At 35.5% G+C, this 27,850-nt stretch overlaps 1 protein-coding gene across 1 annotated transcript in view; it reads right to left on the bottom strand.

The window, feature by feature from the left end:
• The window catches only part of CTNNA3 (catenin alpha 3), a 1,660,471-nt gene that overhangs the window by 379,664 nt on the left and 1,252,957 nt on the right, over positions 1-27,850 (bottom strand). The window contains exon 12 of the mRNA XM_081238023.1: positions 12,896-13,096. Coding sequence (XP_081094149.1) covers positions 12,896-13,096 — 201 coding nt within the window. The remainder of the gene's footprint in view (positions 1-12,895; positions 13,097-27,850) is intronic.

The following is a 27,850-nucleotide window of genomic DNA, read 5'->3' as shown; positions in this document are numbered from 1 at the left end:
AAAGTTTAGCCACTAAGGTTTCAGAGTTTAGAAAGTCCTCTGAGGAAAATATAGCATGATCCAGTACTTTTGGCTGCATAATGTCCAATTATGAAAACTTACTGAGGACCTTCAAAAAAGGGGAAAAAAAAGCAGTTAACAAAACCAAATATAACCATTTGCCCACTTGCCTTGTTCTGTACTTTAAGGTACTTTTGTGAGTATGTGCGTGCTTCTTCTTGGTATCTTCAAATACATGGTTTTTTTTGTAAATAAATGAGTTATGACTGCAACAATTATACAAGTTTGAAGAATTTAAAGGGTCTGCAAAATTCTGTATAACACACTCACATAAAACCTATTCAAGATAAAGCATGCAGCAAAGCAGGAGAAAGAATGTACAAGCCAGCCTCAGGGCCTGGGACATTTGCAGGCACACCTACACAAAGTCTCTTCTTACTCACACAGGATGCACTTCATCTCTGGGTTATGACCTGTCAAGACAGATATGCAAGAAATTGTGGTTTTAGGAGAGTTAAGGCAAAAGATTCTAGCAGAGTCTTTTATGCCCCACTGGTCATATAGCCAAGCCGAGCTATGAAACCAGTGAAATAGGTGTAAGCCATCAATCTACACATCCCTAAACAACACAAATAAGCTGGCCCTGGGTACCACCAGAGGGATTTCGTACTTTAGACAATGCATTATAAATTACTAGCTAGTCAATTATCTTTATCATAGCCAAAGTCAGTACTAGACTTCCAGGTGTCTATGGAGATAAGTATGGATCTGTCCAGGTTGTTCTGTATGATAACTCTATTTTATACAAAGACCATTCAACACACAGGCAAAAAAAATCAATCATTTTGTATATAATGTAACATATGCACTATACATATATAGTTACACTAATACTAAATATGAGTTATATAATAAGATAATATATCTGTATATAATATATTACTATCATAAATGGATATAAACATATGCACATATGTATATGTGTGTATGCCATTTATACATGCATATATATATAAATACATATTCATAATAGGTAACATTTACCATGTGATATGAAATCTAGTTTCTTAACAATGACAAAAGATATGACAAACACAGACAATAAACAAATACAAATAGTTAAGCATAAGCTGATAACGATATAACCAGACAGTTTTAAAGTTTTAGGATTATGTAGTTGGGTTCACAATATTCTAAGCTAGCTAGGTGGGACTTATATACTGACATCTTTTGGAGAGGACAGTGAATTGCTTTCTTTATCATGTGACTAATTTAATGATTCTGTTTGTCTAAATGTATTCTAGGCTCCTTTTAGAATTATTTTTTCTTGCAGCCCATGACTTTCTATTCTAATTTGGATCAGTTGCTTTCTAGACCTGCTAGAGATCTGCCACCTTGTCATTTTATTCATTACATTTCTGAGTTAGATTTACTATTTCAATTCTCCACATTCTTACTATTTCTGATTTCTCCTCATTTTGCTTGAATACAGTTTCAAGTCATTTCTCAAAAAGGGTTTGTGTAACTTAAATATCCTGGGTTCTTACGTATACAAAAAGGTTTTATTTCGCCACACATTTTGGATGAAAGTAGTGTTCTAAGTTCAAATTAATTGTCTTACTGAATGTGAGGCCATATTATTTCATTGTTTTCCAGAATTCAGTGATGCTAACAGGAGAGCTGGAACCCTCCCTCTCTGACGACCTCTGCTTGTGCATACCCTGGATTGAGGTGCTTGCTGCTCTTTTCCATCTATCTGCATGTTTCCAGCTGCTTTCTATCTTCTGGATTTTGCTTTTCTCTGATGAGCCAACACCCATGCATTTAACATTATGGGCTTATTCCTTTTGTTTCCCTTTACTATTTTATAAAAGCCATGTTAAACTAGAGTGAGGTAGAAATATTTTGTGAATCTGCCTTCTTGCTAACTTTTTAAATAGATGAAAAAGGAAAAAAAACACACTGTTAGTCCCTGAGCTCAAAATTATTTGATTGTAATTGTAAAGATAGGATGAATACATTAATAAATAAAAATAATGAAGAAGGAATAACTATTTACATACTGAAGTAGTTAGTAGAAGGAGAATAAATAAATATGGTAGGGGAGATGGTAAGAGAGGTACAATATTTTAACTTACTGCTTCTTCCCTCAAAAATAATTTTGCTTTTTATCAATATCAGTAATCTAATTCCTCCTTCTAGTTACATAAGAATTTTAAGGCAAGTAGTAATTTTGCACAGCAAAGGAAACTAAAAACAAGATGAGAAGACAACCCTCAGAATGGGAGAAAATATTTGCAAAGGAATCAATGGACAAAGGTTTAATCTCCAAAATATACAAACAGCTCATGCAGCTCAATATTAAAAAAAAAAAAACAACCCAATCAAAAAATGGGCAGAAGACCTAAATAGACATTTCTCCAAAGAAGATATACAGATTGCCAACAAACACATGAAAGGATGCTCAGCATCACTAATTATTAGAGAAATGCAAATCAAAACTACAATGAGGTATCACCTCACACTGGTTAGAGTGGGTGTCATCAGAAAATCTACAAACAACAAATGCTGGAGAGGATGTGGAGAAAAGGGAACCCTCTTGCACTGTTGGTGGGAATGTAAATTGATACAGCCACTATGGAGAACAGTATGGAATTTCCTTAAAAAAACTAAAAATAGAATTACCATATGACCCAGCAATCCCACTCCTGGCCATATACCCAGAGAAAACCATAATTCAAAAAGACACATGCACCCCAATGTTCACTGTAGCACTATTTACAACAGCCAGGTCATAGAAGCAACCTAAATGCCCATCGACAGATGAATGGATAAAGAAGATGTGGTACATATACACAATGGAATATTACTCAGCCATAAAAAGGAACAAAACTGGGTCACTTGTAGAGACGTGGATGGACCTAGAGACTGTCATACAGAGTGAAGTAAGTCAGAAAGAGAGAAACAAATATCGTATATCAATGCATATATGTGGAATCTAGAAAAATGGTACAGATGAACAAGTCTGCAAGGCAGAAATAGAGACACAGATGTAGAGAACAAATGTATGGACACCAAGGGGGGAAAGTGGGGGATGGGTTGTGGTGGTGGTGGGATGAATTGGGAGATTGGGAATGACATATATACACTAATATGTATAAAATAGATAACTAATATGAACCTGCTGTATAAAAAATAAAATAAAAAGTAAAAATAAGAAACTAAGCTTTACCAGCAAAAAAAAAAAGTAGTAAAGGAATGTGCCTTTAACCTTTGTTAAATCACTATAACCTACATTCAAAATCAACTTTAAAATATCTAGAATCTTAAAGAAATACTGGCAGCAGTGTTTATAATAAATGATAATCCCTATATCAGCAGAGAAATTTTATAATATAAATTGTTCACTTAACTTTAACTGCTACAGACTTTGGCAGACAGTAAAATTAAATGGTGGATGATCACCAGAATATATTATACTTTCTAAGATACTGCTGGGTTACTAATACATTTCAGGAGAAGAAACTTATTCCCAGGTCCTTAGCCTGCTGTGTGGGATCCTTAAGCAGTAATGTTTTCTTTTGTAATTGACAAAAGGGGAAGTTGTAAGTTACCATGAGCTAGAGAATTCATATATATGAAATGAAAATATTTGTCAGCAGAAATCAGCATGGGCACATGGTGGGAAAGAATTTCCACATGCCTAAAATCTCTTTGGCTTTTCTTGAGCTACATCCTTCCTGAGCTGGGTAAACAGGACACCTGATCAATGTTTCCAGAGACTCTTTTATTCCACTTGTGCTACTCCCAGCATTGTTATCCCAACTGTGGTTATCATTTAAAATATACTTCCCTTCTTCAGTCAAACAATCCTTCCTTCCTTCACTGACGATCTTGAGATATCCACTAAGTTTATAGTACTCCCCAAGTTTACAGTTTTCACCAAAAGGTGAAATAATCTTTAACTCACCCAATCATGATAAACGACTTACATATGGACTTTATGTGAAAATATTCACATCTATTAATAAAGCTTATAGATAACACTGTCATTTGAAAATATTGGCCTTCTGATAGTGTAAATGCAACATTGCCTTCTTTTGGCAGTAGATACCTACTGTTCACCTTAGAAATGCTTAAGCCTTCACTTACCACACTTACTCTTGTCTTGGAAACTGGGCAATATCATCATGGCTATTGCGACCACCCTCATCCAAGCAGGACTACATTTGAGGAATCCCAGAAAAATGGACATGAAGGACAGCTGGGAAGGAGAGTCTGGGAATGAAATGGCTAAAACTATTGCCAGTTAAGCTCTGCTATCTACACCAATTACTTAACACCAAAAGAAATGTAGTCTGATTCATACATTCAACTTCACATGGTTTATGCTCTCCCCAAAGCCAGAAGAAAGAAAATCTGAGAGATGCCCCACATCAGTTTATTTTCTAGGCTTAGTGACCTTGAACCTCAAACATAGTTTTTCAGATGAGTATGTAAAAGTTGTACCAGCTCACATCAATAACTGTATAACCAGACTTTCCAGGCCACATATAATGATCTCTTAAAAAGTAAAATTAAGCTGTCTTTACAACTGAGGACTATTAATACATGAAACAGATACTTGTAATGACTGGAGTGATTTCATTAGTTTCATAAATCGGACTTTCAAGATGGAGTAGGAGATTCCTACCAGATATTAGCTCCCTTTTAAAAACATAAACTATGTTGTAGTTTATAAAACATTTTACAGTAATTCTATTATAAAGAGACAATTGTTGGATTACCCAGGTGATAAAAGGCTATTCCAGAGCTTCCTAACAACTGTTAGGAAGGGTGTGTTTTAGAGGGTTACTGGGGTATTGAGATATTGATGCCCATAGCCCTCAGAAGGGCTGGGAAAGACCTAAGACTGTTTATGACCCCAGAGCCTCTGATCCCCTCTGGCCTTGAATAGCCACTTCTCTTTTCCCAATAGCTGTGCAAACACTATGATTTTAGAAGGCACTAGTCTCCTTTCTTACAAAGAATGTCTAGTACTTAGTAAATCTTAAAATGAATGAAGTCAAAGTCCCCATCCCTTTAGGTTTAAAATAAAATGATATAGTTTGGAACAGTATTACTGTATTTGAACAATAATAGGATTACAGGACTATTAATTTTTTGTCATTATTGTCATTAAAGAAAGAAAAAAAGAAGAAACCCCTGAATGATCCATTTTTCTACTTTTCACAAAACTTCATAGACACCTGTATGTTTATCTTGCCACTATCTTGGTAATAGAATCACATTCACATCGTATATTCTAAGGCACATCATCCCTGAAACAGATTTAAAGTGGTGTCATAATACCTCATTTAATAAAACCACCAGGCATAAAGCATGCTTTCATGCTTGTTTTTAAAATTTCATAAACCATCTGAAAGAAATGGGTTTGGAAACAAGCTGCTGAAAGGCCGTGCTCCTGTCTGGGTGATATGGATGGAAGCATTTCCATTGTTCCAACACAGATGATGATCAACTAGTTGGAAAATCAGTACTCAATTTCCCTTCTCTGGGTCCTTTCACTCCCCCCCCTTTTTTTGGGGGGGGGTACGTGGGCCTCTCACTGTCGTGGCCTCTCCCATTGCAGAGCACAGTCTCCAGTCGCGCAGGCTCAGCGGCCATGGCTCACGGGCCCAGCCACTCCACGGCATGTGGGATCTTCCCAGACTAGGGCACGAACCCGTGTCCCCTGCATCGGCAGGCGGACTCTCAACCACTGCGCCACCAGGGAAGCCCCCTTTTCACTCCCTTTTTGATGCTACTCCTCTCGTGCTCCTTGCCACCCCCATCTCCCTTTGCTCACAGACTCCAAAGCCCGTTCTGTGCCAAGAAATCTGTCAGTATGAGAATCTAACTGAGGCAGAAAATGTTGTCTCCATAGAAGCTCAAAAGCCAGTACTTGTGTCTCCCCTGCATGCTGATCATCAAGGTGTGGGCATATGATTCAAATTCTGCTAACATGATGCATCTGCTCAGGAAGTTGAATTCAGGGAGAGCGAGGCAAAAGCAGGGATTGGCTTTGAATTTATTTCTGTGGTGGAAGTATCTGGAATGTGGTGGCAAATGAAAGTAGCATCTGTAGGGTCCAGTGTCATAATGTTATGATGCCAATAATGGCATTAGATGTTCACTGAGGTCTGGAATGGCAGCTCAAACAAATGGTCCTTGGGAATGACCAACCGGTTCTTATATTCAGCATCCCTTGCAGTCTGTCTGTTTTCTCTTTTTGTTCTCTAGCCTTCCTGTGCATATGTGTTGGTTTATAGTCAGATTCTTTTGTTTGCAATCTAGACCTGAAACTGAGACTTCATGCCTAAACCACTTACATTAGGTTATTTTACTTCCTACCTATTCCTACCATATATAGGCCCATAAAATAAATCTGAATTAGTTTTTTACAGAGAGTATGTAAAAAAAAGATCAGAAAGAAAGGTGTGGCTTATTTCTCTTACCAGATAATGTCTTCTTTGGCTGGAGAACATGCATCTGAGGCTGGTAATAAGAGTTCTAGGGTCAAAGAAGATACAAGAGCTCTACAATATCTCTGCATGGTGAATACCCACACAGCATGTTCAAATTCTCCACTTACTTTTCCAGTGATCCCTTCCTTTTAACCCATGCCATTTCAGCTCATCTATTTTTAATCTATCCTTCATTTAGCATCAGCTTCACAGTTCCATATTTTACATTTTCCAGATTTGGGAATGTATCAGGCCCTCTTTATGATTCTCCGAAATCCACCCTTAAGCCCTCTATACCATTTCCTTCCTTGACAATAAAATTTCTACTAGTGTGTCAGAACGTATTCTTTTTATTAATAAGGATATTACTAACAGTGGCTTTTTAGATTATTCCATGTACCTACCTTTCTTAGGATCTAACTATATAAAAAATGTCAAAAAAGGCTTTGCATTACCCAGTACACATAGGAGATTTCAGTTTTTATGGCACTTTTTATCTGACAAGTTTATATTTCCAATAACTTAAAATGTCAACATAAGTAAGCACCCTCAGCCTGCTCACTAGATCTGGGTCCTATTCAAATCCAGGTCTCTTTGGACAAAAAAACAGGTTTTCCACTCAGAAGCTCTAGAAGCTTCTTTCTTCAATTCACAATGTTAGCTCAAAGTCCCAAACTTCTGCAGCAACAGAAGTACTTCTAAGGCCAGGGGATCTTACTCTTCTTTAAAGAGGCTAAATTGTCATTTAACTTTTGATTTTGGCATCACCAACAAGAAGACACTGGTTATCCAGGCTGGCCAAGTGATATGCAGATAGAAGTGGTGTATTAATGCTCTCTGACTAACTGTGTTAAAGGGTGTCAGATTAGGGCTGAAGCCAAAAGTAAGAAAGTGCATAATCCCAGAGGCCTGTCTCAGACTGCTACCAGGGGAAGGAAGTTTGCCAGCATATGCTTCTGAATTTGAAAGCACGGCTGTTACCCTTTAGAGGGATTTGCTGGAACCATCAGTGAAAATAGGTTTAGTGGGATCTTTCAACAGATTCAGTTCAAGGATGGTTCTTGGAAGTAATTGTTTATACAAAAGTCATGATCTCTTGTTCAAAAGCTTGTTAAAGAACCTTTTAAGAATCTGATCCGAAGTTCTCTGAAAATGGCTAATATCTGACTCTGGACAGTAATGAATCACTTCCCTGATCTTTTCTCTGCCCCAGCCTTTGACATAGTCCACTGCTCTTGAGTTTTGTTTTTTTGTTTTTGTTTTCTTTCCCCACTAATTGAGATGATAACTTGTCCTCTTGCTTAACTGTAGCAGAATGTGTCACAGTATGATCTTACAATGAATTTTAAATTTAAAATCGGGAGAAGGACTTGAGTACTCCTACAATGTATAAAATGCTATTGGGAAATATGAAAATAAATAGAGTGTGGTATGTACCTTTAAGTAAGTTACAATCTAGTGGGAGAAACTTGTATGTAAATGGCTGATTATGATACAAGGCAAAGTGAAATAAGCATTAACTAGAGGATAAGCTCATACATGGTAACACAGGTAATGGAGCAATTAATTCTAACTGAAAGGGAATCAGAAGCTCCTTTGTAAAGGTGGTGGTATTTGAGAAAGTTATAAAGAATAATTATAATTGTAGAGGGCCAGTATAGAAGAAAAGGTGTTTCACTGCTGGAATAAAATTAGCATAAGCATATAGGTTCAAGAGTTGTTTTGTTCTGTTTCATTTTAATCTAGCACACGTAAGACATTATGGTAGGCTTTGGAAGAGATGCAAAGAGAAATGATACAAGTTTTCTTTTCTCCTATAACTTAACTTCTGTTTTGAAAGAAAAGCCATTTCTATATAAATATACCTGAAGAGTTCATCAGTAACATATAGTTGCCCGGAACAATGTACCTGAGTGGCAAGTCCTTTAAAATCTACAGCACAGGAGACCAAGAAGAGCTCATTATTTCCAGAGAGAGTAAAAAAAAAAGTTTCTAGAGGACATGGGGGTATGAGCTGTTTCTTGAAAGGTGGATAAAATTTGATGTGATAAATAAGGCGGAAGGGTATTCAAAATGACAGGTACAGCATGGACAAGACCTAAAGGCCGAAATGATCCTGGCATGCCCATGTGATTGTGAAAGCATCAAATTAGATGGAGTAGAAGGTGCCTTTTGGCCCATGCTAGGAAGAAAAAAACAGAAATTCACATTTAGGTGAATTCAAACACCTACAAAGTCCAGTTAGGTATATGAAGTGAGCAAAGCAGACTGGGCATATAATGAGAGGTAATAAAGGAGACTATGGCCTAGTCTCAACCAAAAGAAAGACACTACTAAGCTCCAGACATTTTCGTTTCCATGGTAAACTCTGCTCTAGTGTTGCCAGACCCTCCAATTTGTTATGATAGGCCATTAATCTGGATATATATATATATATGTATGTATATGTGTATATGTATATATATTCATATATATAATTAGAAAGTAATTCTTATAATAAAACATAAAACTTTGTTGGTCAAAACTCTACTGGACACATAAGAATTCTCTGAGTCAACTGAATCACATCCAGTATGTGGACCACTGAGTTTCAACCTCTGCTGGACTGTAGTGGGCAAAGACTGCTGGAACTAAAGCTTCTGTTTTATATCCTATAGCCATTTAAGATTATAAACAGAGATGCAACATAAGGACAGTAGCTAAAAAATGTTTCAATTAGGCTACAAAAATGCAGGCTATTTGTATATTAAAACTATTAAATGAAGGAAATTGACCGGAATTACTAACTGCTAATTACTAAAGTTTTTAAAATGTTTTTTAGAGAAATTCATCTTAAAAGTCTATCCATTGTTTCAACTGGTCACAAGAAACATTTACAACAAAAATTTGGAAATATTTATTGGCTCTAAATTGTTCTCAACTGTCTCATTTGCCTTTAAGAAAAATTGCAGCTATACGACTCTTCTCCACTCTTAACAGGAGAAAGGGTTCAAGTTTGGGCCTGAAGGAGTACTTGATGAATGACACTTTATTTGCCATCACTACCAGTTGCCAATGTTGGAGGCCACCAGGATGTCTTGGTCAGGTTCATTTGTGTGCTTGTTGTGTTTTGGTCCATGAGCCTAGCTGACTTTGAAACCAGGTGGAGTTTGAGTGTTTGCAAAAGATGCTTTGGGTCCTGCTGATTTCTGAATTGATGGAATTCATAAATCACTCACAAAAAATATTATGTGTGTCCGCTCTTGGTTTAGGTTTTCTCCTAGCCTAGTGTGAAAAAACTGAAATTGATGTTAGGTATACAACTTCTAAGCCTTCACGTTGCAATCCAGAAGGCTTGTTATTTAACAAAAAAGCTAACATTTTCTCTCCCCTATCGGGAATTCCTGACAGGTAGAGGAGCTTAGTAACAGGGAAGAATTGGGTGGAATAAAAATTTCTCATGGAGATTACAATACTCCGCCTCAGTCTGAATGAAATGCAGCATTCCAGATGTTGCCTACATTTCACTGAAAACCTGCTGGTTGATTTTATGAACAATGCAAATCCTGCAATGTAACAGGGCTTCTCTAAGTGCTGATAAAACACTTAGAAGATCAACAAATCTTGAAAATGTGCTAATGAGCCACAAATTCTGATTAAAAGCAAAGGTGCAATGTTCCAAAAACATTCTTTGTGATTTAGAGAAGTATGACTTAGGTTTCATCATTGATGACAGTACTTTAAAGGCAAACTGTGCAAAGATAAGAAAGTCTCATTAATAAGAACAATTCACAATAGCTCCTTATTGAGTTATTTTTGGGAAAAGGGTTAAGACCTGAGAACTGCATAAAAGGAAAAGAAAGAAAGAAAAACAGGCCACATATACAGACCATTCACTTGCTAAAATATGAACTATTAAGGCTTCATAACATAAAACATGACATTTTGAATTATTTAATTTGATGATTATTTATAAATAATAAGTCCAAGTTATGGGCAGATGTGAACAAAGACGAACATCTTCTGTTACTTAATTGTGGAGGATAGAATAGTTGGAAGTATTTTTCATAGACAATATCTCTATGGGAGAGAAAATGCTCACATATTTTAGCTTTGGTTAAGATCAAACTGAACAAATTAGCATTTTCATCTAATTTATTGCTCAGAATTCCCTTTAGTGAGGCATGCTTTTGATAAATTTCAAGGAAAGCTGTTTGGAGAAAAGTTTGAAATTAGACATAAAAAACACAAAATGAGAAGATTTTAAGATAAGCCAAAAAGTATCTAAAAAACTAAAATGACAAAATTGGAAAATCATAAACTATACTGTTATACTACTAACAAGATGTGACTTATACAGAATAACCCAGGATTATTCTATATTTATTGTATTTGTATTTGGGGTACAAGACATAATTTACCTGGAGAGTTTCAATTAAAGTTACATACAAGTAATTAGAGGAAAAAGGATTTCTCTCTCTTCTGATTGAATGATAATGTAGCCATATTGGTTAGTGATTTTGTAAGGTCATCATAAATCATACAGTTATTGACAAAATTGTAATTAAATGTGTAAATAACTTTGTTTCATTTTTATTTTCTGATTTCAGATTATAAGAATTGATTGTGAATGGAGTGTTCCCACAACACATTCCACATTCTGGACACTTCGAAATTTCACTTCGACTTCTTTGCATATGAAGTCCAGATATGGGCGCTATACTACAGAGAATAAAACTATAAACTTAGTACCTCATACAGACATGGTGACTATAAGAGTGTGTTCACAAGACATTACCAATACGATTACACAACTGAGACAGAAACAAGATATAGGTACAATTTTGGTAGACTTTAGTCAGTTCCTTATAAGGCATTTTTCACTGGCTAAAAGGAGAACCACTGATGCCTTCTTTTTACTTACAATTCTATGCCCAGAAGGTAGAAAAAAATCAGAGAACTCCGTACTTGATTTTGACCAACAAGAAAGGATCAGTTAAATTTAGTTTAGGGAAGAGATGCTGAACTACTCTAACACAATTATCTCCTTAAGCAAGTAAATGTATCGCCACACCTCACTGATAAAGCCCTGTACCCTATTCGTGACACCAGTGACTTTTGAGGAGTTAGGATAGAAATATAATATCAAGAGTTGCAAATACACCTCCTTCATCTTTCCTTAGTATATCTTAAGCATTCCATTGTTTTAGAAATATTTTTAAAGAGATACTGAGAAAACTATGCACCAAGATTCATTAATGAGTTCTGTATCAACATGCTAGGAAAAGAGCAACACTAATCATCAGTTCTCTACAAAACTTGCCAAGGCTACCTTGTGGTATAGCTCTTCAGAACTATTCCCTAATGAAGGCTATTCAACTGTTGATAAGCTTATCTTTGTTAATTTCAAGGAGCAGCTTCCTCTCCCCCAAAATCACCCATCTCCATTCCTTCTACCCCTTTCACAAAACAAGTATGTACATCCAAATTTAAAATGCCCCATGCATAACAGGAACAGTTCTCTAGGTAGGATCAATGACTTAAGTATGTAATTTCAAATATTTTAGGAATCATGGGTCCACTGTCACCCTCCTCTTATGAAGTAATTAATAAGAAAAATTCAGCCTGAGGTTTTCACAGATCACAAGGGCTTTTCACAAGAAAAACTACTGCCACGTTGACTTCTAAAAATGGTTGGTTGCCCTCATTCAAATTGTATCCACTGTTTTTGAATTCATATGAATTCAAATGCTTCTTTGAATTTTCTGTAAGTGTCTTGGAGAAATGTTAATAACAGTGCTAAAATAAGAATACTGTTTTAATGTGTGATTCAAAAACTAAGCATTTATTACCTGATTTCAGAAAATATTAACTTCGGTGCTGCAACCAAAACAAAATTCCGGTCCGGTATTTCTTAAGTAATCAAAGATTATGTGAAAGAACAAAATGGTGTTTTGTAAACAGATTGCAAAAGAAGGTAGAAAGCATTTCTCTGGAAACATAGGACAAGTTTGCTCTGTTTAAGCAATATAAACAAAAACCTGGGGGTACTAATCAGATAGCTAAAAGAGGGCTTGGAAACTATTACATACTTATCACATCTGGCCTAATTATATCTCCTAACAACTCTAGCATTAATAAACATTCATAAGTGGTTAAAGGCCTGTGGGTAATTTATATAATGCATATATGTATAAAAGCCTTTTTTCTCCAGTGAATATATTTACTTCCCAGAGATAAATTTCAAATCACACAACCACAGGATGCAAGCCCCTATCAGAGAGTAGAGCAATCTATTTCAAAACAAGCCACACAGACTGAGATCTTCTTTCCATATGTATGAATATTTGGTAGCTATGTAGACGCAAATCTCAGGAAGAGAGCAGCTGTTATTGGGGACAGAGACTTACCAGTACTTGTCAGGAAGTTAACATTTCTCATCACACCTTCTGTGTAAGCTCCTGGCTCATAACTGTCCATTTCACCTGTGACAATGTGAGCAACTCTTGCGGCCCGTCCTCTGATAGCACCTGCAGCTCGATCTAAATTATCAGCATCCTGGTCTCTCAAGGCTATGATACATTTGTTGACATCTTCTAGGATATGGCTCTCTGTAAGTAAAGAGGTCAAATTAGTTTTGTGTGTTTTTTTTTAATCACACAAATCTAACATACTATATAATTCATGTTAATTTCTGGTTGCAGATAATGTGCACATTGGGAATAAAAGACATTGACAACTAAGAAGAAAAAATACAGATGTGACTTTGCTTATACCTTTTTCAATAGCTCATCTTGTAAAATAAAATTTTTGCATTTTTATCAGCAAATTTTACAGATTGCATCTTATTTTAGATTCTAGTTCCAGTAGATTAGATTTTAGATTTGAGTGATTTACAGATGGAAATTAAGGAAAGATTCTAGATTAAAACAAAAATAAAATGTATAATGATGGAATACTTAATCTTGATTAAGCACAATACTATGCAGATTATGAAACTCTTAAAAAAATCACCTGCCCTAAATATATAGAAAAATATAACTATGGTGTTCCATTCAGCTAATGTTCACTGATGTATGATATTTAACACAATTACAGAAATATTATAAATTAGCAAATGATGAAAATGGTGAAATATACAATTTTATACTGTAAAGCAATAACCTCACTACATCTGTGAAAAAACTTATATATAAAAAGGGCTTTAAAAAGATGGATTGACTTGAAGTAAATGAATCCCAGAGAAATTTGCTCACTCTGAAGAGTATCTCCAGACCTCTTTCTCTTCTTCCTTCTTTGCACGATTAAGGCATGAAGACAGCTGGGAGTTATTAGTATAGCACAACAATGTTTTCTTTTTCTATAAAATGATTAATACTCCCAGAATAAAACTAATTAGTGAAGCTGAGTAAATATGTATAATATCAACAAGCATGGGCAATGATATTTCTAAGAAATTAAAAGAATACTAAAGAAATGGTTTCTATTTTTATTAAATGAATCCCCACCCCAAATCTTTAAAGACTCTATTACTTCAGAACACACAGAGAAAACAACTACAACAAAAAGGCCTCAGTAATTCCAGAACATATTGTTAACTTCCCCTTCCCCCTCCCCCTCCCCTTCTCCCTCTCTCTCTCTCTCTCCCTCTCCCTCTCCCTGGATTTGCTGACTTTCTGCAGGTAAGCTACACAAGACAGATATTCATAAAGCTATTTCCTTGCGGAGTCACACCTTCCTCTTATTTTGTAGAGCATAATATCCAAATTGTCAAAGAATATGGTCATTGGTGAACTTCTTAGACCTGATGTCTACTATTCCTTTGACGGTCCCTCATGCTTTAGTTATATCTATTTTACAGTTTTCCAAATCTGCCATGTTTTTTTCATGCCTCTGTGTCTGTGGGCATATTAGAACCTTGACCTAGACTGTTCTTTTGGGTTCCTGGACCCAATGTCAATGTGTGTGTGTGTGTGTAGGCTTCCCAACACCAACAAGCAACTCTGTACACCAGCTGGGTGACGTGTAATTCAACTCAATTCTGACACCATCTACCTGGAGATAGCATCAGATTCCACAAGCTAAGGTTTAGTCCCACAAGACTGCCCCTTCCCACCCCCACTACAGACACCAGTCAAAAGCCTAGATCGTTACCTGTGCTTCTGCTACAATTTGAAGGTTCCCCCCTTCTGGACGTCAGACGCTGGTCCAACTTCAGGTTGTTACATGTATTTCTGACCAACTAGCTATAAATCAGAGGTTCCCACAACCTCCTTTTTAGGTTTGATTATTTTGTTTAGAGTAGCTCACAGAACTCAGAGAACCATTTTACTTACTAGATTTAACTTTTATAACTCAGGACTAGCCAGATGGAAGAGACGCAGAGGGTAAGGTATGGGGAAAGGCCCAGAGCCCCATGCCCTCTCCAGGCATGCCACTCTCCCCAAATCTCCATGTTCTCACCAACCTAGAAGCTCTCCAAAACCCATCCTTTTGGGATTTTATGGAGGTTTCATTACATAGGCATGATTGATTAAATCACTGGCCATTGGCAACTGATTCAGCCTCCAGCCCCTCTACCCTTCCCAGAGGTAAAGGGGTGGAACTAAAAGTTCTAAACACATGGTTGGTTGCCCTGTCAACCAGCCCCCATCCTACGGCAGGCGGGGTGGTCCCAAAGTCACCTCATTAACGTACAAAAGACAGCTTTAGGGCCCTCATCACTCAGTATATTCCAAGGGTTTTAGGAGCTCTGTGCCAGAAACAGACCACAGATATACCTCTTATTCTAAATCACAATATCGTAATTGCCAATCCCCTCTGGGCTGCTTGCTCAACTCCTACTATTCTTTTTTTTTTTTTTTTTTGGCCATGCCTCATGGCTTGCAGGATCTTAGTTCCCCTACCAGGGACCAAACCTGTACCCCCTGCAGTGGAAGGGCAGAGTCCTAACCACTGGACCACCAGGGAATTCCTTACTATTCTTTTAAGACACTAGTTAAATGTCCTGCCTCAGGAAATCCATGCTGACCTAGAACAAGGCAAACTTTGTTCCAAGTTGTTTGGGGTTCACATAAAATGGTTTATATGTTTTCATTAGAGCTTCTTTCTGTGTTTTAGTGATATACTAATGAAACTATCTCTCTAGTAGACTAACAAATATATATGAGTGCAGGAATTTTATCTTATTCCTTGAGGTATCTAGCCCTTGGTACAGTACATAGCACCTGTTAGGTTAACAAAAATGTTTGTTGAATGAATGAATGAAGTCTTCTTATAATATGCACCTGGGAACAGTACATTATTTTGTCTAAATCCTAAATCATGGGTTATGAACATTGGTAGACACATTTCTGTAGCCTTAAAATTAGTCAATTTAAGCCACATTAAGGACAGTAAGTTCATTTGCATGAAAAAGATTAAGTACTGAAAACCTTCATTATAAATTCACTGGCGTTTTAACCTAATTTGTAGCATTCAGTTATGAATGTGTCATTAAGGCCTGTAATAAATCGAGGCACAGTCCCATCTCAACAGAAAGCACGTGTGTATCATCACCATCATGTTTCTCTTGGAACTGAAGTACAAGTATAAATGTGGAAGGCGTAATAAAGATCAGTTTTTTAAAAATCCACAGCTGTGCCCTTTAATGACACATTAAGAAGCTGTTATTTTCCAGAGTATGTTGGTAAGTTTTTTTAAAAGCAAACACAATATATAGGTAGTCAATGCATGTTTAATCTGTATTTACTAAAGGTGCTTAATTTTAGATTGCAGAGCTGTTTTTCTCAGTTCTGTGAAAGTGAAAACATATTTAGGAAAGAAAAAACATTGTTCATTTTTGGAAAATTAATTATCTAATAAACTCAGTAATTTCTATTTAATTAAATTATAGCTGCCACAAACTATTTTTTCCTATGATTTTGCACTGGAAAAAATACAAAAAATATTTACTAACAATGAATGTTCACTTCTATAAAACAATGATATATATGCTTCACAATTTATTTTATTACTTTAAAAGGAGAATAAAATATACAGTAAGAATTTTTCTGATTCTTTTTTCTTGGTCTTATAGAAGTTTGTGTAGTTATTGCTTTAGTTTGCACAACACAATCAGAAGCCCTGGTGTTAATTATGTTGAAGAACCATAGAGTTAAGGTCAGATATGGAAATAAAAATCTTACATGAAAATATAAAATATAAAAAATAAGGAAAATAAATGACAAGAAGCATATACCCATCGTTTATCTGAAGCAGCTATATTGAGAACGTCGGAGATGATGACTAAATGATCTTTTGAATTACTAAGATTAAATATAGTGCAGAAGCATTAGGAAAGGTTTGTAAGATTTCCATTATTGTGACACTTCCCCATTATTCTGAATGTTTCACAAAATGTTCACAAAACAATTATTTGCATAAAATTCTAAACACAGGGTACCAGAAAATTTTTTTTTTTAAAAAAGGGCACCTCCCGGGCTTCCCTGGTGGCGCAGTGGTTGAGAGTCCGCCTGCCGATGCAGGGGACATGGGTTCGCGCCCCGATCCCGGAGGATCCCACGTGCCGCGGAGCGGCTGGGCCCGCGAGCCATGGCCGCGGAGCCTGTGTGTCCGGAGCCTGTGCTCCGCAACGGGAGAGGCCACAGCAGTGAGAGGCCCGCGTACAGCAAAAAAAAAAAAAAAAAAAAAAAAAGGGCACCTCCCTTATACACAGTAACTAAATATTAAGCTAATGTCTTAAAAACAAGCATTTCTTTATTTCAGGTGAACTTAAGTAGTTAAAAAGGCCTTCATGATAACTTGAGTATTTATGTCTAGATATATAACTCTACACCTATAGGAAAGAAATAAAACACCAAATACTTTGTATAAAACTTTCTACTGACATATCTCTTAAGTCTTCGCTGATGGAATGAGTTTACTCGTTAGACGCAGAAAAAATCATTAGGAGCTCTACCTCCAATTTATTTTTTTCTCAACTGTACATGTACTTGGATTTAACAATTACATAATTTTTACAATGAGGTTTAAAAGAAAGAAAATGTTATTATTTTTCTAAAGAGGAAATTTTTTTTCTAAAGAGACTGAATTATAAACCAAAAGAGGTTGAGTTTCTTAAATTGGCAAGATTAAGTTTAGCAACGCATTGTAAATGAGCTCAGAGATTTAACTAAGAAAATGTTTCCATTTTGCACACCTGAATCTCTACCTGTAAATTTAAAATTCATTACATAGGCAACTACACAGTAATTTTTCTCTTTCATGCCCCTTCAAAAAAAGAAGCTATAAAGCCAATGGAATACACCAGTATATAAGTTAATTGTTGTTTATGTATCTACTTAAAGGTGGCCAAAATTTTTTAGTAAGAATTTGATCATGATGATTGTTCTCCAAATAAGTAATATCCTGCATAAATATCTAGGCAAGTACTATTCTGAGAATAAAGAACATGTATATAGCTAAATGTAAAACTTTTTGAAATTTCATATCCCTTTTCTACATCCTTAGAACCTTTCCTCTGTCTCCTTTCCTGAACCTAAGTATTGCTATGTGTTAGAAAATGTAGATGATGTAAAAGATAAATAAGGTAAATCCCCTTCTGTAAAGGGTTTAAAAGCTAGCAACCAGAAAGAATTACTTTCTTTTAAAAAAAATTATTGAAGTATAGTTGATGTAAAATATTAATATTATATAAGTTATAGGTGTACAATATAGTGATTCACAATTTTTAAAGGTTATACTCCATTTATAGTTATTATAAAATATTGGTAAGAATTACTTTCTTTCATTATCTTTTATTCTTCCCAAAATACGGTAGTCAAAATTATCTCATCATTTTAATGAAGTTTTGTTAACCTTTATCACAAAAGTTTGCCTAGTTTCTCTTCACTATAAGCTATTTATTCTTCATTGGACTTTAACCAGCTCAAATTTATTTGACCCACTTCTGACAATAATCAAAAGAAAAATAAAGATTGCTATTCCCAAACTAGTTCTTTACCAAACTATACTTAAAGGAATTCTGCAGTACTTATGCAGACACGATTCTATAGAAATAAACACACACACATACACACACACACACAAAGTCACTGAAGTCTTCATATTTCTTTTCATAAGTCTTAAGTAGGCTCTTACAACAGTTTTCTCTGTGAAGTAAAGAAATTTATCAAAAGCTTAGAAATAGGCAAAAGGTACTATTGCTTGTCCCTTCAGTGCCCTCCTGGGTAGACATTGTGAACCAAGCCTACCTGGCAGATATCTAATTCTCCAGCAGTGTCAATCTTTTTACCACTTGCTATTTACTATTGGTTAGGATGTTTTACAATTCTGTAAGTGTTTTACAGTTCTGTAGATGCTCATTTTGTTAAAAGGGATAGCTAGGTAAATAATTCTTGTCACACAGGAATGCAAATAAATTTTTGTCTGATAGAGATGGGAATAATTTTTATAGAAAACATAATCCTGAAGGTTACATTTTTACTGTTCTATAGGACCATCAACCAGTTTTTTTTTCTAAGTTAGAATTTTATTTAACCATTCTTTCTTTATCCAGTTCTCCTTAAACAAGTATTATCATCTTGGTGTCTCTCAATAGTGAATTTTTGACAGCTGTTTACTTTAAATTTGTAAAAGTCTTGCTTTCAGCTTTGGAAAATTATTCTTTGACTGTGTATTTTGTCTTGGAAGCTACTAATTTTTCAATTATTTTTTCTACCCATGGGGAAAAAATGTAAAGGATAAATTACATGTGGAATCATAGACCTACATGTAAAGTGCAAAACTTTAAAGCCCTAGGAGAAAATCTAGGTCGCCTTGAGTTTGGAAATGACTTTTTAAATACAACACTGAAAGTATAATAAATGAAAGGAAATATTAACAAATTGGACTCCATAAAAATTTAAAACTTCTGCTCTGTGAAAGGCACTGTTGGTTAAGAGAATGAAAAGGCAAGCACAGATCAGAAAAAAATATTTGCAAAAGGACTGGTATCTAAAATCTACAAAGAATTCTTAAAATTCAACAATAAAAATAAAAAAGTCTATAAATATTAGCAAAAGATCTAACAAAGACACCCAAACAAAGAAGACATATAAATGGAAAGTAAGCATATGAAAGGACACTTAACATCACATATCATCAGGGAATTGCAATTAAAACAACAATGAGATACCACTACACACCTATTAGAATGGCCAAAATTCAGAACCCTGAGAATACCAAGTACTGAGGAGAATACAAAGCAACAGGAACTCTCATTCATTGCTGGTGGAAATGCAAAATGGTACAGCCACTCTGAAAGACAATTTGTCAGTTTCTTATAAAACCAAGCATGCTCTTACCATGTGATCCAGCAATTGTGCTACTTGGTATTTACCCAAGTGAGGTGAAAACTTACATCAACACAAAAACTTCACATGAACATTCATTGAAGCTTGGCTTATAATTACCAAAACTTGGAAGCAACCAAGATATCCCTCAACAGGATAAACAAACTGTTATACATTGATACAATGGAATATTATACAGCAATGAAAATAAATTAACTATGAAGCGACAAAAAGACATGGAGGAAATTTAAATACATATTGATAATAAATTAGGCCAATATGAAAAGTTTACATACTGCAGTATTCCAACTATATGACATTTTGGAAAAGTCAACACTATGGACACAGTAAAAAAACATCAGTGGTTTCCAGGGATTCAGGGGTAAAACGGGAGGAATGAATAGATGTAACACAGGGTATTTTCAGCATAGTGACACTATTCTGTATGATACTGTCATGATGAATGCATGTCATTATTACATTTGTAAAATCCATAGAATTTAAAAAACATAGTGAACCCTAATGTAAACTGCAGAAGGTAGTTAATGAATCAATATTGGTTCATCAATTACAACAGCAAAGAAGCTTCTTGAAACATTCACTATTCAGTGCCAAGTCCACCTGAGACCTTTAACAAGCACTGTGTTCAGCTTCTAAACTGGAAGAAAACTGATAATGTTCAATCTTACATATTCAATAACATTCATAATTTACAGATATCTATAATTAATGTGGTAGGAATTTTTAACATTCTTCAATTTTCCAAGAATATAATTAAGAAAAAGTTTGATCCTTTCCCCAACTCTTTCCTAGCTTTTACACAGTAATATCTCTGATCGTCAATTTGCTTGAGGTTTTTTTTTATAAATCAGCATATTAGGGGATATTATTATTTATTTATTTATTTTTGGCTGTGTTGGGTCTTCATTTCTGTATGAGGAGTTTCTCTAGTTGTAGCAAGTGGGGGCCACTCTTCATCGTGGTGTGCGGGCCTCTCACTATCGCAGCCTCTCTTGTTGTGGAGCACAGGCTCCAGACGCGCAGTCTCAGTAGTTGTGGCTCACAGGCCTAGTTGCTCCACAGCAAGTGGGATTCCGCCCCCAGACCAGGGCTCGAACTCGTGTCCCCTGCATTAGTAGGCAGATTCTCAACCACTGCACCATCTGGGAAGCCCTTGAGTTTTTAACAAATAATTTTGGAATGCCTATTTTCCATAATGTGCATATTATAATCAACATATGTACATTATTTCATTAAATTCTTATAACATTCCTAAGAGGTAGGTCTCTTACCTATCTTTTTTTTTCCAAAAAATAATAAACTTTATTTTTAAGGGAAGTTTTACATTCACAGCAAAATTGAGCAGAAAGTACAAAGGTTCCCACTTACCCACTCATGCACAGCCTCCCCATTATCAACATCCCCAACCAGAGTAGTACATTTTTTTACTGTCCATGAAGCTACAATGACACAATATTATCACCCGAAGTCCAAAGTTTAATACATTAGAGTTCACTCTTGCTATTTTACATTCTTTGGGTTTGAACAAATGTATAATGACGTATATCCACCATTGTAGTATCATACAGAACAGTTGCAGTGCCCTAAAAGTCCTCTGTGCTCTGCCTATTTATCCCCCATGCAACCCCTGGCAACCACTAGTCTTTTTACTGTCTCCACAGTTTTGCACTTTTCAGAATGTCACATAGTTGGAATCATACAGTATGTATCTTTTTCAGATTTGCTTCTTTCATTTAGTAATATGCGTTAAAGTTTCCTCCATGGCTTGTTGGCTTATTTCATTTTAGCACGGGATAATATTCCATTGTGTGGATGTACCACAGTTTATTTATTCATTTACCTACTGAAGGATATCTTGCTTGCATGCAGATTTTGGCAATTATGAATAAAGCTGCTATAAACATCTATGTGCATGTTTTTGTATGGAGGTAACTTTTCATTTTATTTTGGTAAATACCAAGGAGTGTGGTGATTGTTATATCGTATGTTAAGAGTATGTTTAATGGGTTTTTTTGTTTGTTTGTTTTTGTTTTTTTGCTGTACGCGGGCCTCTCACTGCTGTGGCCTCTCCCGTTGCGGAGCACAGGCTCCGGACACACAGGCTCCGCGGCCATGGCTCGCGGGCCCAGCCGCTGCGCGGCATGTGGGATCTTCCGGGATAGGGGCACGAACCCGTGTCCCCTGCATCGGCAGGCGGACTCTCAACCACTGCGCCACCAGGGAAGCCCCTAATGGGTTTTTTTGTTGTTGTTTTTTAATTTTTATTGGAATATAGTTGCTTTACAATGTTGTGTTAGTTTCTACTGTACAGCAAATGAATCAGCTATATGTATACATATATCCCTTTTTTTTTTGGATTTCCTTCCCATTTAGGTCACCACAGAGCACTGAGTAGCATTCTCTGAGCTGTACAGTAGGTTCTCATTAGTTATCTATTTTATACATAGTATCAATAGTGTATGTATGTCAATCCCAATCTACCAATTCATCCCACTTCCCCTTCCCCCTTGGTATCCATACGTTTGTTTAGCTTTGTTAGAAACTGCCAAACTGCCTTCCAAAGTAGCTGTATCATCTTACCTATCAGTTTTAAAGATGAAGAAATCAAGGCTTTGAGCAGAAATATATCATTCCAAAATTCATAGTTACAGTAATTGAGCCATAGCTTGAAATCAAGTTTATCCTACCTACTAAGGTCTTAGAAATGCTAAGGTCTCATCTGGCTTTAAAATATGGTTATTCTGTAATTATATTATTCAGCTACCCCAAATGTAAAATGGGAAGGAGAAATTATAGGTCTAAAGTATTTTCTAAATTTTATAAAATGGTGCAAAAGATTGTTTATAATATTATGTACCTGAATGCATTATAAGTTTTCACATTAATTTTAACTGGGCATGAAATATCATCTAAGCATATTTAGAGGGATAGTTTTAATTCTGCAAAGCACACATGGACAGTGCTCTAGTAATGTCAGTATTCTGGATGTGTATAGAGACATCATAGCTAGAGGGAACCTAAAGCATTCTAGACACATCAGCAGAGAAGATGGCCATAGAAGAAGAACTTAGCAAATGAAATTTAATGCCTCAGCTATTTACCTACTCTGATGTCGGAGCAAAAGTCTGGGTTATTGCATTTTATGCTGCCCTTATCTTGACAAAATAAACAAACAGAAAAAGTAAACCAAACCTCAGGTTTTCTTATTTAGCCCATACTTTCTTTCTTTCTTTTTTTCTTTCTTTTTTTTTGCCATACGCAGGCTCTCAAGCACTGCACCACCAGGGAAGCCCTATTTATTTATTTTTTGTAAAATAATACTATAAGTCATAATACATAAGTCTTATCATTTTAATGATTACCATTTCAAAATTATACTCTATTTTTAATTAACAGTGTTATTAAAGAGTGAACCTCAATAGGTAAAATTTAGATGACTAAGCACACACCAATTGTTAAGAACTATATATTGCTACGGTAAATATATGCCTGATGCCCCCAGATAAATCTTAATACCATTAGTTCTTCCAGGATTTTCCCTCTCTCTCAACTTTGGGCCTGAAAACAAGTAGCAATTGTAAACTGGTATTTTTAAAAATTCATTTATTCAATGAGTATTTACAGAGTTCTTACCACTAGATATATTGCTGGGTAACAGAGATGACAAGATAAATAACTCATTGTCTTTGCTTCAAAAGAACTCACAGTCTAATGACAGAAAAGAGAACCTAAACAACTAACTACAAGAAATGTGACTAGTGTCATACTGTACATGGGCAAGAGTGGCTAAACCATTTTCTTTTCCTACAGTGCACTTCCTCTTTCTATGTTTGTACATCCGTTGCATTACATACCATGGATTGTTCCATTAAGATCAGGTTGATCCAGCGAGTATGTCTTGGTCTTTTTTAAGTTCATTGTGTATTTACATGTTCTTTGATGACTGTGAAAGTAGGGGTGTAGTAATTTTCCTATCAAAATGATATGTATATGATCAATAGTCTCTAATGGCTCTAACTATGAGAGTCTGAAGCCAAGTAACTGATGTTCTGTCCTATTCATTGCTAGCGTGATACCTGTATAAAAACTGAAGAATTATTTAAAAGGTATTTTATTGGGAGAGTTTTATGTTACATAACCAATTTATAAATATTATTTCATTAGCTCATTTATTGTTAACATCTGTTTTTTTCTTTGCACATTTTGTTTTTTAGTGCTTCTTTTACAACTTGTAAAGTATAATCCATGTCCTTTGTGTGTGGACACCTTAGTTCAGCTTAGACTCAATACAGGAAAAGAGAGGCATGGAAATTTTAAAACTTTCTATTTAAAGATTAAAAAATTAGTTAGTTTTTTCCCCAATTCTGTGCTTAAGAACAAGTTTTTGTATCATACAGAAACTTCCAAAGTAAAAATTGGCACGAATAGCAGTCATGTCCAACAATTACAATAATTGCATGGGACCAGTACAATCTATCTACAAAATACTGCAGTTAAAAGAAATTTTTGCCAAGATTCAAACATAATGAAAGACAGTAGCACATGACACAAACATGCATATACTAAAGATCACAGTAGGGGAAGCTAGTGGAGGTACTGTAATGAGGCTGATGTTAATAAAATGAGGAAGAAAAGCAATATGACAGCAAAAACTGCTGATAGTAATAAGAGGTAAGCTGTTAAAACGACTCCTAAAAATGTGAAACAAACAGGTTGTGGTTTTTTTTTTTCTTTGATGCTATGTCTACATAAAAAGCAGAAAAATATAATCTTTGTTCAAGATCTTAAACAAAGATATGAGACTTCTAAAAAAAGGGCAAACAGCCCGGTTGGCCTACAACAGCTTATTCTTTCAGTTTTAAACATCTACTGTCAGACCATCTAATCAAATCATCTTGAACAAATTCAGTGTTATTATCTCAGCAACCTTGCCTGGAAGGCCATTCCTCCCATTTAAGCATCTCCGCATGAAAAACAGATTCACAACAGCTGGTCTGATTTCCTTTTCCTTCAATTTTCCTTTTGTTGCCTTTTCCATTTTATGTCCTTTTCCAATCACGTTTGTTGAGTTGCAAATAGTAATTTTCATTCTTACCTATGGTCTTTATTTTACTGCTTATTTGCAGGGTTAGTGGTCTAACTTGTTGCTTAATATTAGCTGAAACATAATAATTTGAAGGACTATAACTACCCTTGCTTGCCTCAAACAATTTCAGAAAGTTGGCATACGTTTTGTTTTCTTTTATAGTATTATCTACACCAATAAAACACCTGAGTCAAAATTGGCCACGAATATTTTGTCAATGCTATGTATCCATGGGCTCTGACTTATCTTCTTTTCCTGCATCTGGTTGCCTCTTGTATTTTCTGTTCTAGAGTTCTCAGTATTTAAAAAAAAATCTGATCATTTAAAACAATATCATTCTAATACAAAAAACCCATAGGAGGTATAAAATATTATAATTGAAATGATAAACACAAAACTTTGACTTTGACAGTCATGGATAAGTAAATTCAAACATGTGACACCTCATATTCATCATAATTTTGGCATGTGGTACATGTGCGAAGAAGTGGGGTTGTCATACAATAGTATAAAATGACATTAAAAGACTTAAATAAGAACTGGACTATCTTTCTCATACTTATTATTTACATCAAAGCTTAGACATGACATCATCAAAGTGTCATCTATTATAAATATATCAAGCCAAAATGCAGAATTTCTTTGCTCATTACCCTGCCATACCATAGATCTATGCCATCATCTGAAGAAAATTGTCACCTACTGCTGAAAAACCTCTGGGATATTCTGCATCTGAAATCAGGGACTACCATCATTCTGAAAAGACAACAACGTACATCAAAACATAGGGCAGGGCTTCCCTGGTGGCGCAGTGGTTGAGAGTCCGCCTACCGATGCAGGGGACACGGGTTCATGCCCCGGTGGGGGAGGATCTCACATGCTGCGGAGCAGCTGGGCCCTTGAGCCATGGCCGCTGAGCCTGTGTTCCGCAACGGGGGAGGCCACGGCAGTGAGAGGCCCACGTACCGCAAAAAAAAAACAAAAACAAAAACAAAAAACACTTCTAAACAAAAGAGTAACTGATTTCATCTCACATGAGCCTGGAGTACCTCAGATAAAATTCATCTGATTAACATAATGGCTGTTATTATTTCATACTATATTTAATGTTACTGATAATTCAGGGAACATAAGAAGGTAATCACCAATCCAAAAGGTACATAGTTTTAAAGAGAACATACTGAATTTAATTATTTGAATTTTTGATTATCAAAACTATTGATTAAATGCATAGAGCTTATTAATGGTCTGGCTGTTCATATCTCTCTTTCCTTGTTTATCTCCCTGTTAGACTATGAACTCCTCGAGGAAAAAACACTGCTTCTTCCTCATTTATTGAAGCTTCAGAACCAAGATTGGTGTCAAAAATATAATAAACACTCAATAAAACCTGTTAAAATGAACAAACACTGTACATTGGTATTTTCTTACATTCTTTATTAATTATTTTACAAATTATATTGTTTATTCATATGTTAATATATCAACAATTAACAGATCCGAAATATTATTTGCAAGACAGGTACTGTATAATATTTTATTCATATACTTAGCACATTATTTACTGGATTTCTATTATGCACTGGGCACTGCTAATTTTAAGGTAAACAGTAATTATACTTTTTAAAAGTCTTGGCTGTCTTGACTTGGTTTCAGTCCTTGCTACACAGCTCTAGCTTAGACCTAATCAAACTTTTTGATAGAATGTTCCACATGAAAACCTAGGGTTGTGATGTTGAATTAGGTAATTTATATTAAATGATTTTTCTGATGTTTGGCACATAATATATACTTAATAAATCATGGTGTTATTATTTCAATTAATAAAGGAATTACTTAAAATAAGTATCTAGTGAGATGATCTCTAAATGAATTTTTATTAATTAACTTTAAACAGTTTGTCTAATTTGAAGTGTTTGCTACCTATTTTGCCTCCTTAAGGAGGTGATAATGTCTCTCCAGCCATGAAGAGTGTTTCTGAACTAAATTAGATTGACCCTCACTAATGCTCTTGCATCCATTTGTGTCCAATGTTCTTCTCTTTATGTATGAGTGATGAAGGAATTCCTACACATTATGCAACTCAAAACCATATAAATATCTCTGGGACATTTTCTTTGGAACCACCACCCTTCTCTGCATAACACTATGATCACATTTCTTATTCTTTCACTGCACTCTACATTTGAGTAGTACATTAAAATGTACTGGACTCAGATAACCTGCGTTCCTGCCTTGTGCCACACTGGCTTGCAAGGTTGTTATTTTTCTTGGCAAGCTATCTCTTAAAACAGGCTTCAAACTAAACTCCCTGTCTTTCTAATTTGCACAAACTCTCTTCTGCTGGTCAGAATATTGGTGACTGGATTTGTTACACCTGTTCCTTTTAGCCATACTAACCACCATGGCTGTGTTGGTCACATATTGAAAGCAGCATCTTTACAGACTGACTTTTCTGACTAAATAGACATTTTTAACCTTTTAGCTTTTAGTACACAGTAGAATGAGACATTTATCCAACATCATGATTTGGGGAGGCAAAGAAACATTTTTCTGCAAGTGCTATCTGCAGTATCATCTCTCCATGAAGAACAAGAAAAGGACACTATCTAATGGCAGCTAATCTAAATAGGAAAGAAACTGAGAACATACGAGAATCATTTTGAGGAATGTTTTCCAACTATATGCATCCTCCTGACCCCCAAAGAAGGCCTGCCTCCCCTTTTGAGGGTCAGCATTTAGAATAGGCAGGAGTTATGACCCATTGGTGTGATGCAGAGGTAATGATTGTGATGCTTTAATCCTTCATTTCTTCATCTTTAGTCACTCTCCTTCATTAAGAAAAAGAATGAGAATGGAATACAAAATACTGTGGGGCTTTTATCTCCATTGAAGGGTATTTTCCTCTCCACTATCTACTTTAT

The sequence above is a fragment of the Mesoplodon bidens genome (assembly GCF_964165515.1).
Source record: "Mesoplodon bidens genome assembly, chromosome: 1".
NCBI lineage: Eukaryota > Metazoa > Chordata > Mammalia > Artiodactyla > Ziphiidae > Mesoplodon > Mesoplodon bidens.
This window is presented reverse-complemented; position numbering and strand designations above follow the sequence as displayed.